Genomic DNA, 25,043 nt, shown 5'->3' with positions numbered 1-25,043 from the left:
AAAAAAGATAAATAGACCCACTAACTCTGGCCTCCAGGAAAATGCCTAGCGGACTGACTACCGAGCATAAAAACATTCGCGATCGCCTCTTTCTTATTCGATTTTGAGCAAAAAGCGCTAGAGAACGGGACTGAAAGAAAAACTGCGCTCTGCTTCTTCAGCTGATGTTACAAGAAGTAAACAAACTATTTGAAGTTATATGTACAAATTTTGGAAAAATCTTCGCAACATTTATCGAGTGCTGATGAAGGACATGATTCGGGATCATTCGGTGTTGAAGTTATCCACTTTTTTCCATCTTCTTGATTCACTGGAGTGAAGACCCTTGTCAATGTCTTGTTCATTAATCTTACAAGATATTCCTTGCTCTATTTCACTGTCGGAAAGATTATTTTACATTGCTGGCTGGAATAATGCAATGCAGCGAAAAAACTTTTTTGATAAGTGAGGAATATTTGGATGCCAATTCATTCACCCCGATGGCTGTAGAGAATTTTCCACCACCCATCCCGAAAGAAGCAATAGACGACAGCACGAACAAAATTCTTGCGAACTACCTTGACATTCAATAGATGGCTCGATGGCTGTACTTGTAGCTTCATCTTTTTTAGAGTTCTATGCTTCATATAATAATGTTATTGGCCGTTTCTTATTTTACTCGAAAAATACTTGAAAGTTCTATGTGTCGAATGATAACGAGGGACCTCTTGCAAAAGCCTTGGGGGGGGGGGGAGCTAGAGCCCCAATAGCCCCCCCCCTGGGTACGCGCCTGTGAACGAATATATAGTTAGGACATTTTTCGAACACTGATTCAGACTCACCAAAATGTCCTGCACCTGCCCTGTAAGCCTGTACAATCATTCGTGAAACACCCTGTATACAACGTACGAAAGAAAAAGGAATCGAATCATCTTTGAATTAATGAATGACATAAACTCCAGATCCAAAGTACGAAATTCCAGCTACTACATACATGAAACCTCCCAGCAATATTCCATATAGCGACATGTGATTTATATATTTCCGGATTCCTGGACTCACTGCCCCGGAATCGCCCCTAGATGAGATATAAAAATACCTGGATTCGTCTATTTCAACCTTACTTCGACTTACCATCTTAGCCGTTTCCGTAACTTTCATATGTTTTTGGCGTTCATAACTTTCCGGAAACTTTTAGCGGAGATGCAGGGATTGAATAGTTTTGTATATGACTGTGGGCTAGGAGAGGATATACAGCAAGATGAAAATACAAAATTGCAACGTTTTCCGTCACTGCTAAGGTCGCTGTTTCCGAATATAACGAGAAATCTATTATTTTGGGGCATTGCTCCTGAATTCGTCTTCTTGATATGTCGGGAGAAAAGTGAAATATTCCGAGCCTTTTGTGCTTGCTAGTGATTGTGTTTGTAAACTCGAGACTTGCATTTCCTTTCCAGATGACAGAACATCTTGGAGGAAAGCTGAGAATAAACTACGTCTGCATGATTCGTAGGACGTAAAATTGTACTCTAACATGTTGCATAGTTCTGACAACATTGGGCTTCAAAGATTGGAAATTAGTTGTTTTTTGTCTTACTCATGGAAATGTCATTATTTTTATTTCAGATGGAAGTCATATCTTTACTATGATAAAATATGGTTCATGTCACTCCAGATCAATGCATTTCTTTAACGATGAAAGAATTTTTGAGAACGGTTTCTTCGTTTCAGAGGTTATCCATTACATATATGTAATAAAACAGTGGTCTTCTCTTCAGAATATTAGTACTATTCAATAACGAAGTCGCAAGTTTTGTCATGCTCAGGTTTGAAAATTTTTGAATATTTTTTTGCACGTTCAAAGGTTGAAATCCTGATATATTTACTAAGATTCATAAATTATGACCTATGTCACTTCACATCTCTGCTGATTTGCAATGCTAAGTATTTTAAATCGATCTAGTAGTAAAAATTGAAAACAAGTTCAAAAACTCACAAATAAAATTGGTATAATATTTTTCACAAAATTTGTTCAACTGTTAGTTCGATGTCTACACAGTCTCACTTTCGAATTTTCCAGAGGCGACAAGGGCGTACTCTAGGTGATATTGTTCACATATTGATAGATCAGCTATTATCAAATATGTAATCATCGTAACTGAGATCCGAGCCTCTGCACATCACAATCAAGAGTCTGTTCTTCCAACATCAATTTAACGAGGCTTCCTAGTGCATACCTTCCTCCTCTAGCTCTAAAAGTGTTGTACACTGCTTCAATTAGTTGTGAAAATTAGTTTCATGATTGTAGCCTACATCAAAGGGAGTCGGTTCGAACGTTGTTAACAACATTATTATTTGTACACGTCAGAAGTACAAGCGCAGACAAAATAATCATCATGCAATTTGAAGAATATAATTGAAGCTTTGCTTTATCGGCGAAATATGATGTCACAGTGTTCAAACAATTATCGTTGACGTATAAATATTGTTTGTTGTCGAATGTTTGCAACAAACGATAATAAATTATTCCTAAAACGTTTTTTGAAGTGATGTATGAAGTAGAGGTTGTTCCAATAAAAATGCAAGTATTGATGATTTATGGAACAGTTTTTTATGTCGAGAGGATAATGTATTTTACTCCGAATCATATTTGAAGCGGCTCTCAAATTATACACTCTGAAAAGATGAATCGTTATTACTTGACTGGTGATATTTTTTATTATACTGGTGATATAAGTTCATGTCATAGCAGGAAGGTAAGAAAATCTATAGTCATGACCTCAGCAAGCAGACATAAAAGTAGATTAGTAACAATCCAGAAATTGTTAACATAAAAATAAGGCTGGTTTCCTGATATACCAGAGGTGGCATGAAATCTTTTAAATCTCCTCCTAGTGTAACAAAAAACTCTTTTTTCAATGTCATTCAGAATCATGTATTGAAAATAACCTGCCTTTCAGTTTTTTTATAATAATGTAAAAATATGATTAGGTATATATAATGAGAATAATGAAATAAAACTCAACCATAATGCAGTTTCCGTATCTTTCTTTCAAATGATATGTGTGCCAAAAAAATGTTTTTCAACAAAAAATGTAAGAAATGTTGTCCTTTTCAACTCTGCATCTAACTTCTTTTGTCATGAAAGCCACCGTTTTCGAGTTATTATCAAAAAAACAAATATTGTACCTAAATGCAGTTTCCTTATCTTTCTTTCAAATGATGCTACAACACGGATCTGTAACTCCTAACATATGTGTGCTAAAATAATTTTTTTCAACAAAAACTGTAGGAAATTTTGTCCTCTTTAACTCTCCATCTAACTTCTTTTGTCATGAAAGCCACCGTTTTCGAGTTATTATCAAAAAACAAATTTTGTACCTAAATGCTGTTTCCGTATCTTTCTTTCAAACGATGCTGCAACACGGATCTGTAACTCCTAACATATGTGTGCTAAAATAATTTTGTTTCAACAAAAACTGTTGGAAATTTTGTCCTCTTTAACTCTGCATCGAACTTCTTTTGTCATGAAAACCACCGTTTTCGAGTTATTATCAAAAAACAAATTTTGTACCTAAAATCCAAGATGGCGGCTCGTGAACATGAGCCTCGAGGATTTTTTATTAAGACCCTGAGCTTAGCAACGTAACAACATAAGAATCTCTACTATTCCATCTGTTGCATTCAGAAAACATCCACGTACTGGAGTACTTGAGGTGGTTCACAACTTTTTTGAATTACTCTTGCCATCTTTCAAATATTGAACAATCCGTGGTTTTCCATAAATTCAAAAGAATTTATGTGGGGGTTGTAGAAACAACCCTGACAGAATTTATTCGATTCAACATCTGAACCAACACCCTGCCATTCATTCTACGTGAAAAATGGTGTTTATGAAATCAATTTTCGGGATATATTGCTGACAGGTAGTGATGAATCATCCTAATACTAACCCAGACATCTTCAGGAAATTCGAATAGGAACGGGAAGATGTCATCCTAATTTCTAGACGAGACAGTATTGTATCAGCTATTGATGCCACTGGTAAAGATGAATCTTCCACAGACGAATTTATCTTCGACGAAAACTACATTCAGGATATATTATAACTTGATGAATTATCGTTAGATGTGAAATTTTTGAGATTATATGTGTCTGAAGCTTCATTGGATATTCAATTTTCAGACAAAAATTCGCATTAAAGCCCCTTACTGCGCCCGAAGACAGGTGAAATTCTACGAGCTGGGAAATAATAACGAAATGCGGAAAACCTAGCACGCATCTTCCTACATTGATAGCAGTCACGCACAGCGTAGGGGGTAAAGCGATAGGCCGTGTAAAGAACGGTGTTTTCATTTGAAAGGGCACTGGAGAGGGTGATGTAACAAGCTGCGTGACTGAGGGCAGCAATCCTGAGGATTATTGAAAGGAAAAGAGGTCTCGAAGAGTTGAGGGGGGACATGTTTTTCACACCTATCTGGTGTTCGGTAACGTGAAGTTATTTTCTGTGGTTCTGAAATGATTACTCTTTCCACTCTTTCTTACTGAAAAACATCGTTTAAATCAACTATGGTAAGGTTTGTGGCCTGAAGAACAAACAACAATATATATAAAATAGGAAAGTTTTCACTCTGCATTTATGAGTGTCAAAGAAGATGAAAATTGAGAATCCTTCAATTTCAACTGGTCGAATAGGTTTTGAATTCGCTGAAATAATCCCACCTTTTCATCTTTGCCTTTCATTTCATGAATTCACTCGGCAAATAATCCAAAAGAAGATTTCTATTTCCAGAAAACAACCGAATGAAGCCCTTTATGAAGGAAATGCCATGGGAAATCACCGAGCGTTAGCAACCAATCGCGGGAATTTCCAAAGAGTAAAGACAGCCTCGAAGCAACCCCATTTGAATGGATGCACTCTGCTAATAATCCAGCTAATTAGGTCGTGAGATGACTTTGAACCTTCGAAAAGTAGGAGGAGGTAGTGGTTCCTGTTTAATAGAATTTCACAGCTGTCAGGAAGCAGGATCTATATAATATTCCTCTTACTAAATATGCATCCATTACATGTTAGGTTTAATTAGTATAAATGCAAAAGGAAACTGACTCGTAAATTAGTGAATATCATATTTTCATTTTGTTAAGAGAATATTTTCCTGGGATGTTGATTGAAGGTAATCATTAAACATCTAATGAAGTAATGCTATGTAATTATGGTCTATAATACTTCACAACTGGTCATACGGTTGAAAATTCTTCACTCACTTAGTAGACGACGAATCCGAAGCTCAATGATCAACCAATTCCTATCACTGCATTCACGTTACTTTTTCGATACAACACTACAGTACAATTCTTTTCACTTTTTCATAAACGAAAGTAATCATGAATTCTTTATAATTGAATTGAATTTGCTCTTTTCATTCCACATTGTGTACGAACTTCTGAATAAGTTTTGGCATGAATCAAAGTGACAGAGACTAACTCGAATTTATGTTATCCATTGACATAGATTAATCTATGTCCATTTATATATTTTTGGACAGATTTGGGACGAAAAAAAAATCATATTGGTTGATATGGTTCATGCAAGTGGAATTTTCATGTGAAATATCAGGACTTGACTCTATAGCACAATCGTAATACATACTGTTTTTACCCTGCTTTTTCTATTCATTAGGTTTGTTCCTCAACTTCACCTTGTATAAGATCTCTAGGCTACCTAGTAAATTCTCCGAGAATTGAGATTGAAATGCCGATCATTTGATAATGAACGTTTACTGTATAATATTTTCTAAATAATAATAAATATAATCTATATAAATATACAATCTATGACGCTAAGAAGTGATAGCTTAAGAATGGTGGTTTCAAAATGCAATTTACGACACGAGCCTCCGCACTCGTATAAATTGCTATAGACTTAACCCTAAAAAAACGAAAACTTTACCAAATCATAATCAAATAATTGGTTTTTTGCTCTTACATATCATAGCTAACCTATGCTAGCCTAACGTAACCTATCCCAAACCAACTTGAAATAAACAAACAATTATGAGAATGAAGATTCGAATTAAAATGAATAAAAGTATCTAATTTCATTTAAATCTTCCATCGTGTGAATATGACGTTGCCAAAGAAATCTGACGTTAATTTACCTGAAAAATAATTCTGTCATCTAATATTTTTCATTCTATGCATACAAGTGACAAATATAAAATTAGAGTATAATGAACATTACCCAGAATATTCTTAAGATTGAAACTTCAAGGTGGCGTAACTTTTGAACCAATGGTTTCCTAATGTTGATGCCACATTTATTGAAGTCGCCTCGTCAAATTTCATAAGATAGGACTCCTCCTGAAGTCAAAGCAGCAAAAAGAATACACTCAACATTGGAACTTCAAAATGGCGTAACTTTTGAACCAATGGTTTCCTAACGTTGAAACAACTTTTATTGAACTCGTCTCGTCAAAATACATAAGATAGGACCCGTCCTATAGAAAAAATCGACTTCCGCTAAAGTGTAGTCGAGCCGTCAAACAGCTTATAAATACTCTTCCAGATAATCACTAGTGGTATAAGAGGACTGAACTCACCTTTGAAAATGGCCATCCGCGTGTATCCTCGTATGTTTCTTCACTTTCGTAGAATCCACAGACTGATCGTTGACATACCATGTCAAATTGACAGCCGGGTAAGAAGAACCAGAGGTACAGTTTGCCCTTAGTATTTCACCAACACGATATTTGGTTTTGAAGCCGCTGATGTGTGGGTCCGATCTTGGCAGTTCCACAACCTGTAAGAATGAGACATTACTGATAGGATTACCTCTAATATTATCATAGCTTCTTGAAGATCGTGACAATTCATTAGGATACTGGACTGAACGTGATTCAGTCAGGTTAGAGGTGCGGCAGATAAAATTTTTAGGGACAGACCAAAAACAGACTTTATATGATTTTCACGAAAATAAGTTTTTAAGCCGCTACACGCGCGTGTTTCGCTCTCAGCATAGCATCTTTTGGTGGTTAAAGGTAAACGACCCCATGCATTTAATACTATACGAACGCTTTATACTTCTTCACATCCACAGGATGTTCAGTATGTATCCAATAGAGGCTCTGGATTAACTTGGTATCAACATACCAGTCTACGGGGTATCAATTCTTTCTTCTATTCCCTACTACTCAACTGATACTCAACGATCTACAAGTAAGGTAGTCAGTTTTCAAGCTCATACTGGTGCAAGAGACCCTTGAAGTTTTTTCATCGTCTAGCAACATTTCTTAATTAAACAACCTATACAGCACATGATATCCAATGGACGTCTATTCCAAGTACAAATAAATAAATGTACATCCATCTGACTTATAAGGTCAAATGCCTAAGGACCTTTGACCCTTGAAATTTGTACTTCATTTTGAATTGTTGCTATCATACACCTAGTTTATAATCATTAATCATTAACACTAAATCATAAATAAAATAATTGTATCTTTAAAAACATGGCAAATTTGAAAGAGACACCTATACTTCATTCAAATTTATTTTAGCAGTCGGTTGGCCATGAAATAATTTTCTCAAGTTTTTGTAACTAGAACGAAGTTAGGATGGCACTCATGAAATGTCGTTAATGTCATAACGCCGTTGCCACAACTAATAATAATTTTTATTACGAAAATGCCGAAAGTGATTAAAAAAGAGACCGGGTTTCAGGAAGTGCTATTTAGACTTCAGGTCCGATCATTCAAATAGTTCTACCCTGATATTCTAAAATCCACAATACGTCAGACGCTGGCGAACATATTCAGTGTAAGAGAATTTATATAATGTTTCATCTGAATCTAAACGACTTATATTTCTGCTGGATATTTCCACAATCAGAAAGATTGTGAATGAAGAGGATGACAAAGAATTTCTTTCTATTGGGAGACCCAAAAAAGTGGTGGCATTTGAGAATTTTATGTTATAGTGAATTAATGCGAAAAGTTTAGTACAGGATTTTCGATGAATGTCATCGTAGAATAAGTTCCCGAAAATAGATTTTTTTATTTTTCATTTGACTTGTCCTATAGGTACATTGTATTTGTCTTAAGGTAGCAATAAATACCTAATTATTATTATTATATCAATGTATCAAGATGAACAGCCACAAATACGCGCAAGTTGCCCTGTTACTTGTTATTCATGTGAAATTTTTGTTAAAAGGTGAAGTTCATCTTAACTTGAAACTTCCTTCAATTCCTTTTACTTATATTGATGCAAGATGATTTTTGTTGAATAATTTAACATTATTGTAATTATCTGTTAATTCCATAGGGAGATACCCATTCCCAACCACTGCATCATATGCATTTCATCTTCGGGTTAATATTTTTGAAATCTACAAATGATGTAAGCCAAATAAGATAACGAACATTAACTCTCCTCAAGCTAGTGCATATTATGATATTATACTGATCTCTTGTATTTTCCATGCAAATAACTGGATTTGGTATGCCTTTAATCAGTTTGTATAAACTTCAATTTTTTTTATGTTCGTCACATATTTTCCGAAGAGATTCGACATTGTGATGAAATACGTAATAACAGAAACTTTTACGTAGAACGGGCAACATAGCGTTGATTTAAAACCCAAAAATGTTTTGACAAGCTTCATAACCCCACATTTTCGTACTATACAGAGTGAAATGTGTCAAATTTCCATGGCTAACCGACTGCTAAAATAAAAGTGAATGAAGTATAAATTGTGAACATAAAACCGGCATTACCAAAACACACCTAGGAATTCGATTCTCAATAAACATTATATAAAAGTTTGTTATACATCAGCCAGTGAAGAGGTGTCTTATGAGGATCGAGATAAACGTGTAATCATACTGCAGAAATCTATTTCCCTATTGTGGTGAAAAAAAAGTACGATAGTTGACATGAAGATGTTAAACATATGGGTGTACCATTTTTGAATTATACTCCACTTTTTTACGTAGAATCCATTGATGGGCTCAAAATATTTTTTCATTATATAGGCGAACTATCGTTTTTTGTAAATGCAAACTTTTATTGAATTTACTATTTTTGAATTGGAAAAAACCTTTTGTCAGTAGATTCTATACGTTGGTAGAATCTAAAAGTGCCTAAGGTGGTTCAAGATTCAGATCTGTAACGTCAGAGGCAAAAAAGTTATGAGAACTTTTAGAAATCGTCAAAATCTAAATTTCTGTTTATTTTTCTTCTAGCTGCTATAGTTCTTGAGATTCCCTTAGAAGACAACGAATTTTGCCCACTCTGTATAATGCCCATTTTGTACGACCAATAGAGACATTCAATGGATATACATGTCATGTGCTGTATGGGAAGATATACCAAATAATGGTAGCTCTGAAATCATAATTAATGTCGGAATTTCTCCACCTACCTCCAAGTGTGACTTCTTCATGTCAGTGAAGAAAGATGGCTGATCTGCTGTAACCTCACAACTGTACATCCCAGTTATGTCCTGATCAGCGTTCACCAAAACTATCCTAGTAGCCGTAGACTCATTCTCTCTAACCTCTAAGCTCAAACCTTGGATCTTGAACTGTTTTATGGGTTTTTCGTCGTTTGGTGTATACCTGAAGAATTCCCTGCCGTGTCTGTACCATTTCACAGAGTACAGATCGTCTCCCTCCAGGTCGTACGTGCAATTCAAAATGGCGTCGTGGCCTCTGATAACTGCCATAGGGACGTAGATTTTGAGGTCTTTCAGCGCCAGACATCCTGAAACAAAAAAAGTTGTCAAAATTAAAGCAGTCGTTTCGATAGAAACCTACAAAAAACAATTACTCAAGACTGATTGATGGAACTCAATTATTTATCACGAGAATGAATTTCCAAAGTTTTTTCGTCTTTGACTACAAAAGTTTTTTTCTACGTCAGCTACCATCTGTAGTATGTCGATACTGACTTGGCAAACTCTCAATTGGAATCATGAATGTGGCCGACTACACGAACTGTCTCGAATTGTTGCAAGAACTTGAGGCCTATCCTCACAGTCGGTCGAATCCATGCAAACAACCCTTAGAGATTTTGTCTTCCTTGGGGATTCCAGAAGTTAGTCAGGTTGATGGAAGGGTTCAGGCGGTTGCTGCTTTGTATCGATTTCAGTTGTAATAATTCCGATGAAGTTTGTGAAGGGGATTTTGGGCTATTGGCCGTGTTTGAATTATTGCTGCGATTATGATGTTGATCCTTCTCTCGTATTTAACTTGGAGACTGGGCTACTGAATAAGGCGTATGGATTCATTTTCTCTAACGTTATGGGATTGAAATGATGAATTGGTTCGACTCAATTGGAGTTGGCATGGAAGTTACCGATTGAGGATTGAGGATCGGGAAAATATATCTATTCGTTTTCATCCTCAACTGAGTTTTGAATCAATCATAATACCTTGAGTATATTTCATTGTTCTGGGTTGTTCTTTTCAACTTGACTCTAGCTGGAATCGAAGACAGCAATGACACTGAAGGTGTAGAAACAGAATTAACCTCTTCGATTGATTTCTCGAAAAAAGTTTTCTCACAAAAAAACTCTTCCTTTCCAGTTTATCAGTGTCCGAACTTATTCCTTTAAGAACCTGACGCTTCAGCTCAAAGATGTCAGTGTCAGTAATTGAATTGAGGACTAGTGCGCCACATTATCTAGAGCACTCCCATTAATTTCTCATGAAATGACACAGCTCATCTCCACTGGAGAATGAAATATGACAGAAGACACAATTGACTTATTGTGTATGCGAAACTCCTGAATTTTCAAGTATTTTTCGACCGGATCCATACAGCTGTACCTACTAAATATGCATCTGATCTCTATATGGGTACGTTTGTACGCCTCAAGCCGCAAATCAACTCGAGTTAGTCAGATAACAATAATTTGAACGTGGGTTGTTGGTTTCCATCACAAATGGGAGATATACCTTGGCAGTATGTCGAGAAATTGCTAATTGGTGGCTGATAACGTTTATCTCCCTAATACCTAGCTGTATAACCTTTGAAATAGGATACAATTTCAGAGAGGATGATTTAGCTGATTATTGCTGGTAAAGGAGAGATTCCAACAGGCGAAGATCTTGTAATCGATATTGCATAACATCTATCCGGTATCTATCTGAATGAAAATTGTTCTCTTCCTTCTCCATGAATTTATTGAGTCGGTTCAATATTTCACCAAAAGTATCATGATACTTTTTGATTTTTCTGTTTTATATATCAGTAATTCCGGTAATCAGAATTCGTAATTCGAACTAGATTTTAACGAGTTATTATTGACGGCTCATACAACTACCAGTCAACACAACTACCGTTCATTGACCGAAATACCAACCGCTTATACTGATTCGAGTCGATTAAGGTGGATTTTGAAGATTGACCGAACTTGTTCCAATTTGAACACTGTTTTCTTGAACACCCACATACAGATAAGTTCCGATAATAATTCAGGGTAAAATCACCGATATTTGTACAGTCGTACAGTTTTGTAAAAATTCTTTCTACAAGCGTGCGCGTTCAACCCCTTTTCCACACGGTGCGGGAAAAATGTCTGCTACTCCTTTCCCGCTCGCAAATGTTAAAGAGTAAATTGAATTCTGCCATTTTTCCATGCACCGGACGCTAACGATGAGATAACTATTATGGTCATTATGTACGAATTAATCAAATCAAATTTGATTTGTTTCGTAAAATGCAAATATTTATCTATAGATATGTTTCAAGAGCTTGTAGAAAAAATATTGTTCCTAACTCTTGTGGAAAGTCTTGACAAGTTTAACTTTCCGCACTACTATAGTAGTAGTGAGTGCTTAAAGAACTGTATATTGTTGCCATTTTCCTCCAGTGAGAGTTCGTTCCCAATCAGTAGGCACTAACATATGTGGTAGGCAATCTTTCTGATGTCTAAAGACGTCGAAAACTAGTTTTTCTACAAGCATGCGCGTTCAAACCATTTCCCGCACCCATTTCAAGTTGCAAAGAGTCACTTTCCCAAACGATGCGGGAATAATGTTTGCTACCTCTTTCTTGCAAGCAAATGTTGAAGAGTATATTGAATTCTGTCACTTTCCATGCACCGAACACCAACGATGAGATAACGATGGTCATTATGTACGAATTAATCAAATTAAATTTGATTTGTTACGTAAAATGGATATACATATCTATTTTATTTGTTTCTCATTTGTAAACGTCAGTTTCCAAAAACACAATATTAATCAAGAAAGTTTATTTTATCAAGTCACTAACTTGTAAAACTGACAGTTAACTTGCAAAATTTTTACAAGTTAGTAGTATTATTTACATTAAAAAATTTTGTTTCATCGTCATATATGTTGAAAATCACGGTACAATTGTTATTTCCAGTAACACAGATTTTTTATGATGAAAGAGTTGATACTGATGATGATGAACCATCTGTTGACTCAGAAACTGCTAAACTCGAGGACTGCAGAACATTTGTACTCTCCTTACTACCAAATAATTTGCTAGACATTTCGATTTTTTTGTTGACCGAATCATCGACATAACTCATCGCAAGTTCGGTGCTCTTCCACCCTCCAGCACCCTAAAATATCTCCACCCGAATCCGTAACCATAGTGGCTCCAGTTCTGCGGAAAGAGTGGCCGGTGTATAACTCTGGGTCTTTTAAACCTAAATATTTCGCTATTTGCTTTGAGACACCACCAATAGTGTGCTGGCCAGCATTAAGGGAAATGCATTTTCCATGTCGGTATGTCAAAAAAAATCTTAGGCTTTCTGTTCCAGGAGGCCGAAGATTTACATATTTTCTGTATAACATGCAGGGCTTGACCTGCAGCCATCATCGGTTATGGTCAATCTTCTTGTTGTTAAATTTTTTGTTTGCCGCAATGTCACAATAAAGTATTTTCCCATATCTTCTACATCATTCATGTTTGAGGAGAGAATTTCGTCACATCGACAACATCCAAAAATCCCAAATACCTATTGTTACAATTTTAGCCAGCAACCACTGGTCATCAGGAGCATGTAAAAGAAATTGTTCAGCCTCTTCTTTACTTAATACCTTGGCCTTTTTTGGCGTATAACGCGTTTCAGAAACGCTATTACCTTTTGAAATCTACAAATGACAACTAAACGTCATATTTTTCAATAAATTTTTAAGGAAAACAAACCTGCGAACAGGGGCATTTTCTTTCATTTCCAAGCAGCTTTTCAGCATAGACCATTTTGCCCATAAAGTATTAGGACTGAATCTAGCTGATAGTTGATTCAAGTAGACCAACAAAACATCTTCAGTTACCCCAATCACACTATTTTTGTTTTGCCACTTTTTGAAGTCGTCGTATTCTCGCTCGTACCTTGAAGCTGATTTTGCAGGTAATAAACTTGAAGCTACACTGCTGGCTGCCTCAATAATTTCTTTTGGTACATTCATTTTCGCTTTCGCCAAAACAAATGTAAAGAAAAATGAACAGACATGTTCATGGCAACGCGAGAAACAAATAAAATATAAAAAAATCCACGCAAGGTAACGGGTTTTACTCAAGGAGGTAACTGACTCGCCTGCGGCTCGTCAGTTATATCCTCCATTCGCCAGTAAAAACCCTCCTACCTTGCTAGTAATGTTATATACTATATCTATATATTTCAAGAGCTTGTAGAAAAAATATTGTTCATAACTCTTGTGGAAAGTCTTATTTTCTGCACAACTATAGTATTAGTGACAGCATAAAGAACTGTATATTGTTGCCATTTTCCACCAGTGAGAGTTCGTTCCCAATCAGTAGGTACTAACATATGTGGTAGGCAATCTTTCTGATGCCTAAAGACGTCGAAAACTAGTGTTTCTACAAGTGTGCGCGTTTAACCTTTTTTCCTCACGCATTTGAAGTTGCAAAGAGTCACTTTCCCAAAAGGTGCGAGAGTAAATTAAATTATATCATGTCTCTATGCACCGAACATCAAGGAATTTCATTTGTTTCGTAAAGAGAAAAAATTTATATACAGGGTGTTTCACGGGTGAACGGACAAACAAAAACCGTAAATAGAGGGCATTGAGCTGGGTTCGAAAACATCTCATATGTGTGTCCTAGGTACTGCGTTTCCGATATACAGGGAGTTTTCTGAAATTTCTCGAATTTTCGTTTGGCTATAACTCCTGATATTTTCGATTCGACTGAAAATTTATTATCAGAATGTGAAGGAAATCATTTTGAACACCTTCCTGACAGAACTAGTTATCCACAGAAAGACGATGTATTCTGAAGATCAAGTTTCAATTATAAGTTTCAATATAGCGTAGTTCTTTCTTCCATATTTGAGCATGATCAATTATACAACATTTTATCATTGTGAATGACAATTATGAATGATCAAATATGTTATAATTGTTGAATACATTCAACAGAATATTTGTTGAAGAAAAAATAGCAATTCAAAATTTCTAAACCCATTTTCATGAAGGCGTCTCGCCACTCTCGCCACAAAAAAATAATTTATAAAACATGATACACAGGTGGGGCAACCCAATATTTCATTTATTTCGAAGCAATCGTACATGCAAATAACGAAACTGTTGACATTATGATGGAGAACTACATACAGAGGTTTTTCCATGAGTTTGAAGTTGAATAAAGCCTCACTGAGTCCGCTCCTCATTTTTGTCGAATTTTAATGTTGTGTTTCATTGAAACTAACAACTTCAACCTAAATATAAATTATTTTCAGTCGAATCGATCGATAATTTCAGGAGTTATTGACCAATAAAAATTCCAGAAATTCTCGAAAGCCTGTGTATCGGAAACGGAGTACCTAAGGGGGAGCGCTCACCAAAGTAGCGTAGCACTGACATGGCACATATCTATATGACAAAGACGATGCATAATTTTCAAATATCACACATCAGAAGTGTCAGTTTCGTGAAATATGTCGTTCTCAGTTCAAATCTGAAAATTATTCATTGCCTTTGTCATGTATGTACCTATGTACCATCTCAGTGCTACGCTACTTTGGTGGGCGCTCCAACTAAGACACAAATATGAGGTGTTTTTGAACTCAGCTCAATGCACTTTATTTACCGTTTTCATCTGTCCGTTTACTCGTGAAACACCCTGTTTATTTCAAGTGCTTGTAGAAAAAAATTATTCCTAACTCTCGCGGGAAGTGTCTTGCCGAACTTGTTAACAAAATAACTATTTCATCGATACTTTTCTCTACTGATTATTCAAGTCCACTCGGGCCCTCTAATATTTAGAAATTAGTTTTCGACCAAAGGATAAACTAGAGAAAAAAAATTCATCTGGAAATTCTCATAGTTTGTTGTTGAAGTGAAAATGAATTTTAGGAAAAACCTTCCCAAATATTATGGAACAACAAAGAAGGGAAATTGTGCAGATCATTATTCAGGTTGATGACAAAATTGATAGATTCTTTCGAACTGATATAGGGAACTTGATAGATTACTCTCTTTTCAATTGGAACATGTCCATATCAATAATTCGACGAGGGATCATAATACCTAGTTTATATCAATATCGAATGACGTGTAATCTGTCGAAGTCCTCGTAATGATAATTCCAGGATTTAGACGATGATGCAGATAACACCTTAATGAGTAATCGAAAATGCAACGAGGCTCGGAATTAGCTTAGAATAATGCAGTCGCATGAATTTCGATCAGATTATGTCGAACGCACATGTATAAATCAAGAATTGTCATTTGTCTAAACAATGATTTATGATGAATAAATTATTTAGAAGAGGGGACGTTCCGAAACCTGAGCAGGAAATTCGTGGAACTTTGCCCCACTCAAATAAATCTTTAGAAAAAGATCATAAAACTGCCAAACTACCTCAGAAGTTATCTATTCTGAGATGTTCTAGTAAAAAATGAACGTTTCGCGTGAACTAACATGGAATTTGCCTGATGGCTAAATATTGACGCAGTGCTGTTTAACCTAGATACAACTTTTTGAATGGAATATGCTTTTATCTAGTCGAACCATCGTAGAAACTCTTCTTTATGATTTTCGCTCGATATTCAATAAATTGGTTTTTGCCAGTTTAACTCGAAAAATGAAGAATCATTGTGGGTATTTATAGCTGAAAAGGGAAACAGCTCTCGACATGAGAAGATGTGTCAATTCTTCAAGAAAATTAGCGTAACCTGTGCCCTGTTGAGAGAGTAGGACAGTGACCGTTCTCTCCAGATGTAATCAAACCAGTGATAAAAAGAAGAAGCAGGAACACTGAAGCAATTGTCTTTCGGCCCTCTCTGCACCATGCTAGCCACAAATTCTTCGGGGATATTCATCCACCCATAACAGAATTATCTGTAAGTAGGTGGCTTTATCGCTGACAATTCTTTTATAAGTTGCCGCCACCAGATACAGTCGTATCTCAAGGCCGCTAGAGGAAAAATTAGGATCGCACGGCCCTATCGAAATCCATTTTCCGGTCAATTTTCCAGGCTAAATATCCGGTTCTTATTTCGGCACTTCACCTCTACTGCATTCCACTTCCAGTAAGTGCTGCCATTTCCAGCTGGATCACGTGCCGTAAGAAGTGTACGCATGTACGTGACAACTTCCGAAATTGTTGTATTCAATTTGTAAGGCCTACGGCAGGGATGAAAGGTCATTTTACGACTTTGCAACTTTTTCACGGGAACATTGCGTACGAGAGCTGACAGATCGAGAAGTTTACGTTGCAGGGGGAGAATGATGGTGGTTTCTTACAGTTATTTTTGACTTATTGTTTGACTGTATTCATAGCCTACTTGGAAAATTGTCTCTGGTATCAATAGAAATGAAAGAGCCGAAGATATTGTGAAAAATATATCAAGATTAACACATTCACCACCAAAAGTGGAAAGATTAGTCTTATTCAAAACAGATTATATCACAATTTTTCTTTATAGTTTTTTTCTCTTGTTTGCCGATGACCTGAAGATATTCAAATCTATTTCTTGTTTCGAAGATGTTTTACGTTTGCGAGCAGATTTGCTTAGATTTTCTGATTGGTGCGAGCTCAATAGACTGGAACTGAACTTGTCAAAATGTAATGTGATCACTTTTTCTCGAGGGAGCGAGCCTTCTTTTAGCTATTCTTTTTGTGGTGTCACCCTCCAAAGGGTTCACGTGGTCAAGGATCTGGGTGTGGTGCTTGATTCGCGCTTAATCTTCGATGAACATGTTACCTATGCCAAGAAAAGAGCGTTGAAGTTGTTAGGGTTTGTTCAGAGGAATAGTAGAGAGTTCTCCATTGAGATATTCAGATATCTTTATTGCTCTCTCGTTAGAACCATCCTTGAGTATGCCTCGGTTGTATGGAGCCCTTCATATAGTACTCGCATCCGAATGGTCGAAGGTGTTTCAAAATAGATGGTGGCTTATAGGTTGAGAATTCCAAGCGTCTCCATTAACTATGAGTTTGTCAGAACTAGTTTAAGTCTGCGATCTCTCAGCGACAGAAGGACACTTCTCGATATTGTGTTCCTTTGCAGGCTCTTGAATGGCTATATAAATTGCCCTGAACTGCTGAGCCTGATCAGTTTCAATGCACCTTCGAGGACGTCTCGTGTAGTCTTGTATTTTTATCCTGATCCTCTCCGTACCAACTACCGCAAGCATTTTTATATTAATAGATGATTAACACGCTGTAACAGTCAAGGGCGGCTCGTCAGAGGAGGCAAGGGAGGCTAAGCCTCCTCATGAAGCTTAGAGCTAAAATACATTCACTTCGTGCATGTCCTCATTTTCAGAAAGTAATTTCTATATACATTTTCCGAACACCTGAACTAGATATTCAGATAAAAATTAGTTCATTTTTCGGTCCTCCGCTCATAAAAATCCAGCATAACAATCATACAATCCACCGGCTGCGTACGCGTCCGCCGCGTCGAATGTGAATATTTCCTAGTACTGCCTATTCGGACGGAGGCTGTTGGGCCTGCTGCCTCCGTTGATAGTGTAACTCACGCATACGTTCTCTGGACTCGGATACTAACCGAACAAGAATTCAGCTGACTTACTGTACCATATTCGCCCGTAAAATGTACCAGAGGAGGCTCAGCTCCCCTGTTCTCCATCGATTCTTTCGTGCCGTCTTCGACTATATTCGCTTGATCTCCGACGGTAGGGGCGTTGTCCGACGGTGGTTGTTATGATTTCAGTTTTCAATTTGAATGTAACGACTTCGTGGAGAACTGGAACTTCGGGAAATTTGTGATATATTCTTGTTAAGATAGGTTGTTTTGTCAGGGCGTTGGGGGTAAGTACTGATACGGATCAAAAAATAAAATGGAATTGAATATTGAGAATTAACTGTACACGTTGTTAAAACCTTCACAAAACCTCCACCAAATTTAATTACACTAAAGTCTACCGAAAATCGTCAGAATAGAAGTTTCAGTGTTGTTTGGTACGATAAATGTGATTGGTTAACTGGATCGATCAAACAGGAAAAATTATTCTGCAGGCCATATTTACTATTTTCTCATCAAACAGAATATACTTCATGGTTCAAAACGGGGTTTTCAGATTTGAAAAATTTACCGCGATCTATCGAAAGGCATAACAAGTCAAAGGAGCATATAGCATCCTCTTGCATTCAAAATTAATCTTAGAACTGACAACTTTTCATTATGCTGAAGAAGTATATTTTATTGACTGATAAGAGTTTGTTCCAACACTCATCGAAAACTATTAGCCTCCTTAGCTCTCATGACCACGAGCCGCCACTGGTAACAGTATGTCACCTACTCTTCAGTTTTTTGGTTTATCATTATCGTTGTTTAAAGTGTTAGTTTTGAGTTTGTTGTAGAGTTTAAATTTTATTGTATGCAGTTTGTTTTATTTTTCTTTATATTATTATGTATCAAATGGGTTGTACCGTTCATTAATTATGCGAAGCATAATGAATAAATAAATAAATAATAAATAAATAAAAAATGAGTTTCAAACCACAACGTGTTTCCCTATCACAATAGCATCTTCAGCTGGTTGGAGGTGAACAGTGTCGTGGTTTGAAAACTCACTTTTATGAAAATTTTTCTGACAGTTCTAACAACCATTCAAATTTTGTATTCTGCATCATGTGAAACAATGGGCAAGTTTCCTAAAACTCCAAAATCAATTTAAGATTATTTATGGAAACACTTTTCCTTTAGTTATCCAACACGTAAAGGATTTGCTTCAAAATTCAGATATTTCAGAAATATATCTACCCTTCGAAACGGAGGGGATTATTTCTAGTTGATGTTTGAGAATTAATTATGATCACTCTGTATATTTCAGAGTTGAAATTTTTTTATGTGTAGGAGTAGCCAACTTGTCCACTCGAACAAATATTGTCTGTATCGCTGTCGTAACTAGTTTCTTCATTAATTGCTATTTAAAATAACTCCAAACTTTCAATTTTTCGGCATTATCTCCGTAAAGGGTGCTTATAAGGTATTCAGTGATCTGATGAAACTCATCATAATTTAAGCTTGCCATTCCATTTTTGAAGTCAGATACTCGGTGTTGCATTTGAAAAAGTGCAACTTTGGTCCATATCTTTGTTTTCGAACACCCTGTATATATGACAATAATTTTAAATGGTGCTTTTGAACACCCTACACATACCACAAGAAAAGATTTTCAAAATATCTTTATTTACTCCCTCAAAATGAGTCTGGTGTGGGCCACCCGGCATAAATAAATCAAAAGGTTCACTTTTTCCAAACCTTACGGAAAAATTCTCATTTCAAATTGAAACAATGCGGTCACAAAGTTAAACGAGCAATCTCAAGAACGACAATGTCCGAAATGACCAACAAAAGGGAAAGAAAACTATGGAATCTCTTCTTCGCCCTAAAAATTCCAGCCACGAAGCTTTTACCCCCAATAAATCAAGCCGGCGGTGATGCATTTACCCTTCACCGAAACCGAACCTATAGAAATCCCCTTGTTTACCTAATTTCTCCATTTTGGGGGAATTCCCGCGGGATCACGTAATTGATTGGAGTTGGAGGATCGGTGTTTTCCATTTTCGTTGACATTGGTCGATTGAGATGTCCGATTTGTTGTTTTCTGCCGAACGTCAAGAGAGAATAGATCGAATTACTTTGAGTGTAAGACGTGAAAGAGGGTCCAGTGTTTGACTCTCGGGGTTTGGGGACGGCCGAAGGGAGGTTTGGAGGGTGGTAGGTCCATTAGTCCGATAACCATTTCCTTACTGGTTCTACGTCAATTTATTTCGAAGGAAATGGTAATAATTGGCCTCCCATAGGACTATATAACAAGGAATGTTTCATTGAGGGTAGTTATAGTCAGAGTTTGGTGAGGGCTTACCTTCCACTGCAATCTTAAGGTCTATTGTCCCCTCATCATAACTGCGCCATCTACAGCTCGCCATCCAACTCCAGAGTTCCAATGATTTTATATATCTGTTTTAGAGAGACTAAGACCTCATTCCACCGTTGAAGATGCAGCTGACAAGTGTTTCCATTCGTTTTGAGGTTTAAATAGTCAGTTCTGACATTTGGTGCTTGTTTCCATCAGCGCTAGCCTCTATCGTGTTTTTGAACCATCCGTTTACCATTTAATGGCATTTACTTCAAATTTTGGGTAGTATATTTATTCTACCATTCTTTCCTTTTTCAAAGCATGTTAAAGTTCTTCTGAATGCTTACTTTTTTAATCATAACATCACTAGGCAGGTTCGTGGATAAAATGTACTGGTTTACAGAGGACTAGGCTCTCTGACCTTTTATTCTCTGATTAGCTACCTGTACATTTCCTAGATATTCTGAGGATGGTTTTATGGGCTACCTTTTCTATCACTAGATGTGAGAGTGAGATCTGTGATAAATTCAAAGTCACTCATCTGAAGATGCTCTTATTATAATGAAACACGTGAAGTGGTTAGTGATAGCTCATCCTAGTGAAAATTCGTTAATTACGGTTTTCGGAAATTAGGGGGATCGGTTGTGACTCATAAGAAAATTTCATTGCAATTTTCGTTCTTGCTCCACAGCATGCAAATAATTCTTGCGTTCAATAAACATAAATTTTTTTCCCGTTTTTCCTCAAGTATATCCTAATTCTCCGCAATTTATTACCGAACATATCTGGGGCAATATAGTTTGGCACCATATGAACCAGTTTATGTCGAAAAATCCCATTGTTCGAATGGAAAACAAACTGAACATCCAGTTGGATCGATACTGTCCGAAGGCCTGAAAAGCCTCTGGAACAAATGAAATGTTTCGACCCTCCCATTGCCTCCTACTTTAATCCAGTCGATGGAGCGGAGAGGATAAATTTGTGTCATTTCGTTATTGGCAGAAGACAGATTTTGACAATTATGAGGTTATGAAGCTGATTGAATTGGAACTGACGGTTCGGTTCGATTACAGAGCGAATGTTGCTTCACAAACCCCGGATTCCATAAAGCTTGATCGGGGAATCAACGCTTGGTTGACGAAGAGACGTCAATTTGTTTTCAATTTAGCCATGATCATTCGTTTTAGAAATCGAGTGACTGTCAAATCGATGATCGGACAATCAAAGTTTTATGAAACCCGCTGTTAGGGTTTAACGCAGTGAACTATGGGAGTGGGTAGTGCTTATTCTTTTGAATCAGCTTCGAAAAACCCTCTGCAACGTCTCTCACTATCGATCCGGTGAAAACAGAAGCTTTGTCAATCTTGTGCTATAGATACTTGTGAATTCGGGGGCTTTCATATGGGAATTCATACACAGGCAAATTAGTTGAGTAGGTAGGGCCAAATATCTGTTATAAGTCAAAAGCCTGTCGATACCCTTTCAATCTTTCCCCGAACGTCTGGGATTATTTCATTTCAATAAAAGGCCCTTTGATTCCGCCCTCGGACATTCATTAAACATTCACGTCGAATTTAGCAGGTCTTGCCCGATCATACGCTCTGCTAGTCCGCACTTTTGAACCCCGTCCTTTTTCTATGAACCTACTCTACCCTGCTCTCCGGCTAATGGAGTGGCCGGTGCAAGAGTTCTTCTTCTTTATCGCGTTGTCCTTCGCCTCTCGGCGGGCCCGGGCGGTCGGAACAAACCAGCCTTTAATATTTATCAAAGGGTCGAAAAGGAAGGACATGCATGTTTTTCGTCACGTCCGCTCATTTATTTTTCCACCGAATCGGATTTATGGACGCGTTCAAACCGCTGTAATTCATAGAACGAACTCAATTTCGACCGTGCGGATTCGGAGGAAATGAAATTTTCGGTTAAATTCGATGGAACAAAGATGGGACATCGGAAGATCTCATCAAAATAAAATGGGCGGCTTATATTGCCCTTATGCGAGGGTGGCCTATCCTGAGCAAGTCACAATTCGATGAATTACAACGAATATGAAGTGTTACAGCTATAGTGAATGTGGTAATGGTGTCATTTGTAAGGATTGAAGTCCTTGTTCAACAAATTTCATCAAAGTTTTAGGTTGAAAGTTTCTGCTATAAGTATCACAAAATATGACAACGAGAGGACTCATCACTTTTTCGGACTGATAAATCTCGATCATAAAATATGTGATAAAGAATTTCAGCTCATTTACTGAGTTTCCAAAGCAGTGTTCTGACGGATAAGACTCGAAAACAGAAAAAACTTTCTTTTTTTTCCAACGTATTACGTATAATAATTTCTATCTATAATAAGGAATTACCGCTCATTTACTGAAAATTTTAAATCAGGTTGATCTGAACTCGATCACTGAGAAAAAAGTATAATGATACATCCCAACGTATAACATAATTTCCCAGTATCATAGCGAAGTAATGCTCATACACTGAAAATTTTCTAGAGCAAAATGGATTTATCCTACAATCGTCGTAATTGTCAACAAGTTTGATGAAAGATTATAGCGGACTCACTCGGTTTTTGAATGATTTTTATGTACAATTGAGGACTATACTATCCTATTGAGTTGAGTTATAGAGAGTTCAGTTGCTGATGTCAATTCGAAAGATATACCTACTAAATATCTCCCCAATCGATTTTGGTGTTATCAATGTTGCTATGTGTTTTCATTCAATTATAGGGAACAATTATTGTGGAAAATTCACAATAGGTTTTGTCTGAATTATCACGCTAATTCCACATCATTCACATCAGGAAAAGTATCACAGCGCTAATTTCAGCTTGTCTGAAGCACATAGTTATAGTGCTTTAATAGAACTCATTTCTGTGTAAATTCTATAATTTAATCCTGAGAAATTATTCCCTACATTTTGAGGCATGAAATTAATTCAGATACATAGCACCCGTTGATACAATATCCTTAAATATTACGATCTAAATCAAACTAGCAAATTAACATCACATCAAGTACAACGAAAATACCATTTCGTCGAGAAAGAGTAGATGCTTTACAGAGTTAACACAACTCATACCCCGACGAAAATGAAACAAAAAATGTTCTCCCTAGTCTGGCAATATGAGATCATAAAGATTAAGCATTATTATAATGATTATTTCATTTACTTACTTCATGCAATAAAGAATTCTAGACATGTATTACCTATTTGTTGAATTCAGTGTCTTCTTGGGAATTTTATCAATTTCGTGGTTGATATTAACGATGCTGATGACCCTTACTATATACTGATGCTTTAAAATACAATTTATGGTATTTTATTGCATATAAATCGGAAAATATACAAATGTTATGTTCAGTGTTACACAAACGGTTTTATCGAAAGAAATGAATTTCGAAATATAGGTTTTCATTTATTCGATTAATCCTTTTCGAACACAAGATATCACCCACATCTTCCAGTTTTCTTATTATGACCACTACGTACCATAAAAATACCAATTGTTCCAAGAACCCAACTCTTGGAACTGAGTTGGACGCAATTTAATGAATATTTGAACGTTTTGCAAAATTAAAGTAGGTATTCTTTATATTTTCCCGTATAATGCACCGTTTTCGAGTAATTTGATGTTCAAAAATTGAAAAGATTCTGTGAAATTTGAAAAATTGGATACTTTGTACTTTGGGTGAATACAACTCTGTTTGAAAGATCCACAGATGTGAAGTGTCAGAGAGTTAGCTAGTTATTCTGAAGGTAATTTTGTTTTTCCATGGTGGTACAGCTCATTATGAAAACTTGAAATGGCTATATCTTTTTATCATGGCCGAATCGAAAAAAATTGCATGGGAAAGAAGTGTTTCTTTTGACCTCAAGACCATGGGCGCCCGCAGAAATTTTTCTCAGGGCGAGCAAAATATCATCTACGATTAGTTTTACTGAAAGAAAAATTTCTCTAACGGTGTCTATTGAAAAATTTCCAAAAAGATGGAATCGATTACATGATCGTCAAGACCGAACGGCTGCATCGAGCTCCATAAAATCTTCAGATTTTCAACTAAAGGAGCTGCTCTTTCGGAATATGTATCACATTTCCATTTACGGTTAGTTTCATCAAAAGAATAATTACTCTAAAGGTGACTATCGAAAAATTTCCAAAAAAATAGAATCAATTAAATGATCGTCAAGACCAAACGGCTGCAACGAGCTCCATGAAATCTTCAGTTTTTCAACTAGAGGAGTTGCTCTTTCAGAATATGTATCACATTTCCATCTACGGTTAGATTTATTGAGAGAAAAATTACTCTAACGGTGACTATCGAAAAATTTCCAAAAAAATGGAATAAATTGAATGATCGTCAAGACCGAACAGCAGCATAAAGCTCCATAAAATTGCTCCAAGAATTTCGAATTCTTGGGCAAAATATTGAACAAAGAAAAAAGCATTTCATGTTCTTTTGAGAATCTCGTTTCAAGGGATGAAATCAGATGATCTAAATATTGTATGAATATAGATTTTTTGAAGTAATAATCAGCTGAAAATGCTTCATAATTAGATATAAGGTTTGTTCGTAGAGTGGTTCACAACGGTTGTGAACTGTACAGAGCAAGCGCAATTCCATTTTAGGGGGACGAAAATCCATTTGCGCTTGCTCTTTACAGTTTACAACCGTTAGGAACAAGCCTATGTACATTTGTCTACCGCAAATTCGTGGT

At 36.4% G+C, this 25,043-nt stretch overlaps 1 protein-coding gene across 3 annotated transcripts in view; it reads right to left on the bottom strand.

The window, feature by feature from the left end:
- Positions 1-25,043, bottom strand: part of LOC123316718 (cell adhesion molecule 2-like) — a 253,937-nt gene that overhangs the window by 66,744 nt on the left and 162,150 nt on the right. For 2 of the 3 annotated variants that reach the window (XM_044902924.1, XM_044902922.1), the window contains exons 2-3: positions 9,401-9,741; positions 6,579-6,778 (exon numbers count right to left, since the gene is read on the bottom strand). In XM_044902924.1, the coding sequence (XP_044758859.1) occupies positions 6,579-6,778; positions 9,401-9,703 (503 nt within the window). In that variant the 5' untranslated portion in view covers positions 9,704-9,741. Of the gene's footprint in view, positions 1-6,578; positions 6,779-9,400; positions 9,742-19,950; positions 19,979-25,043 lie in introns of those variants that run through there. The other variant, XM_044902923.1, reaches the window with a different exon arrangement.

Source organism: Coccinella septempunctata, chromosome 7 (assembly GCF_907165205.1).
Source record: "Coccinella septempunctata chromosome 7, icCocSept1.1, whole genome shotgun sequence".
Classification (NCBI taxonomy): Eukaryota; Metazoa; Arthropoda; class Insecta; order Coleoptera; family Coccinellidae; genus Coccinella; species Coccinella septempunctata.
The sequence above is the reverse complement of the archived record's forward strand: the minus strand, read 5'-3'. Positions and strand labels throughout refer to the sequence as shown.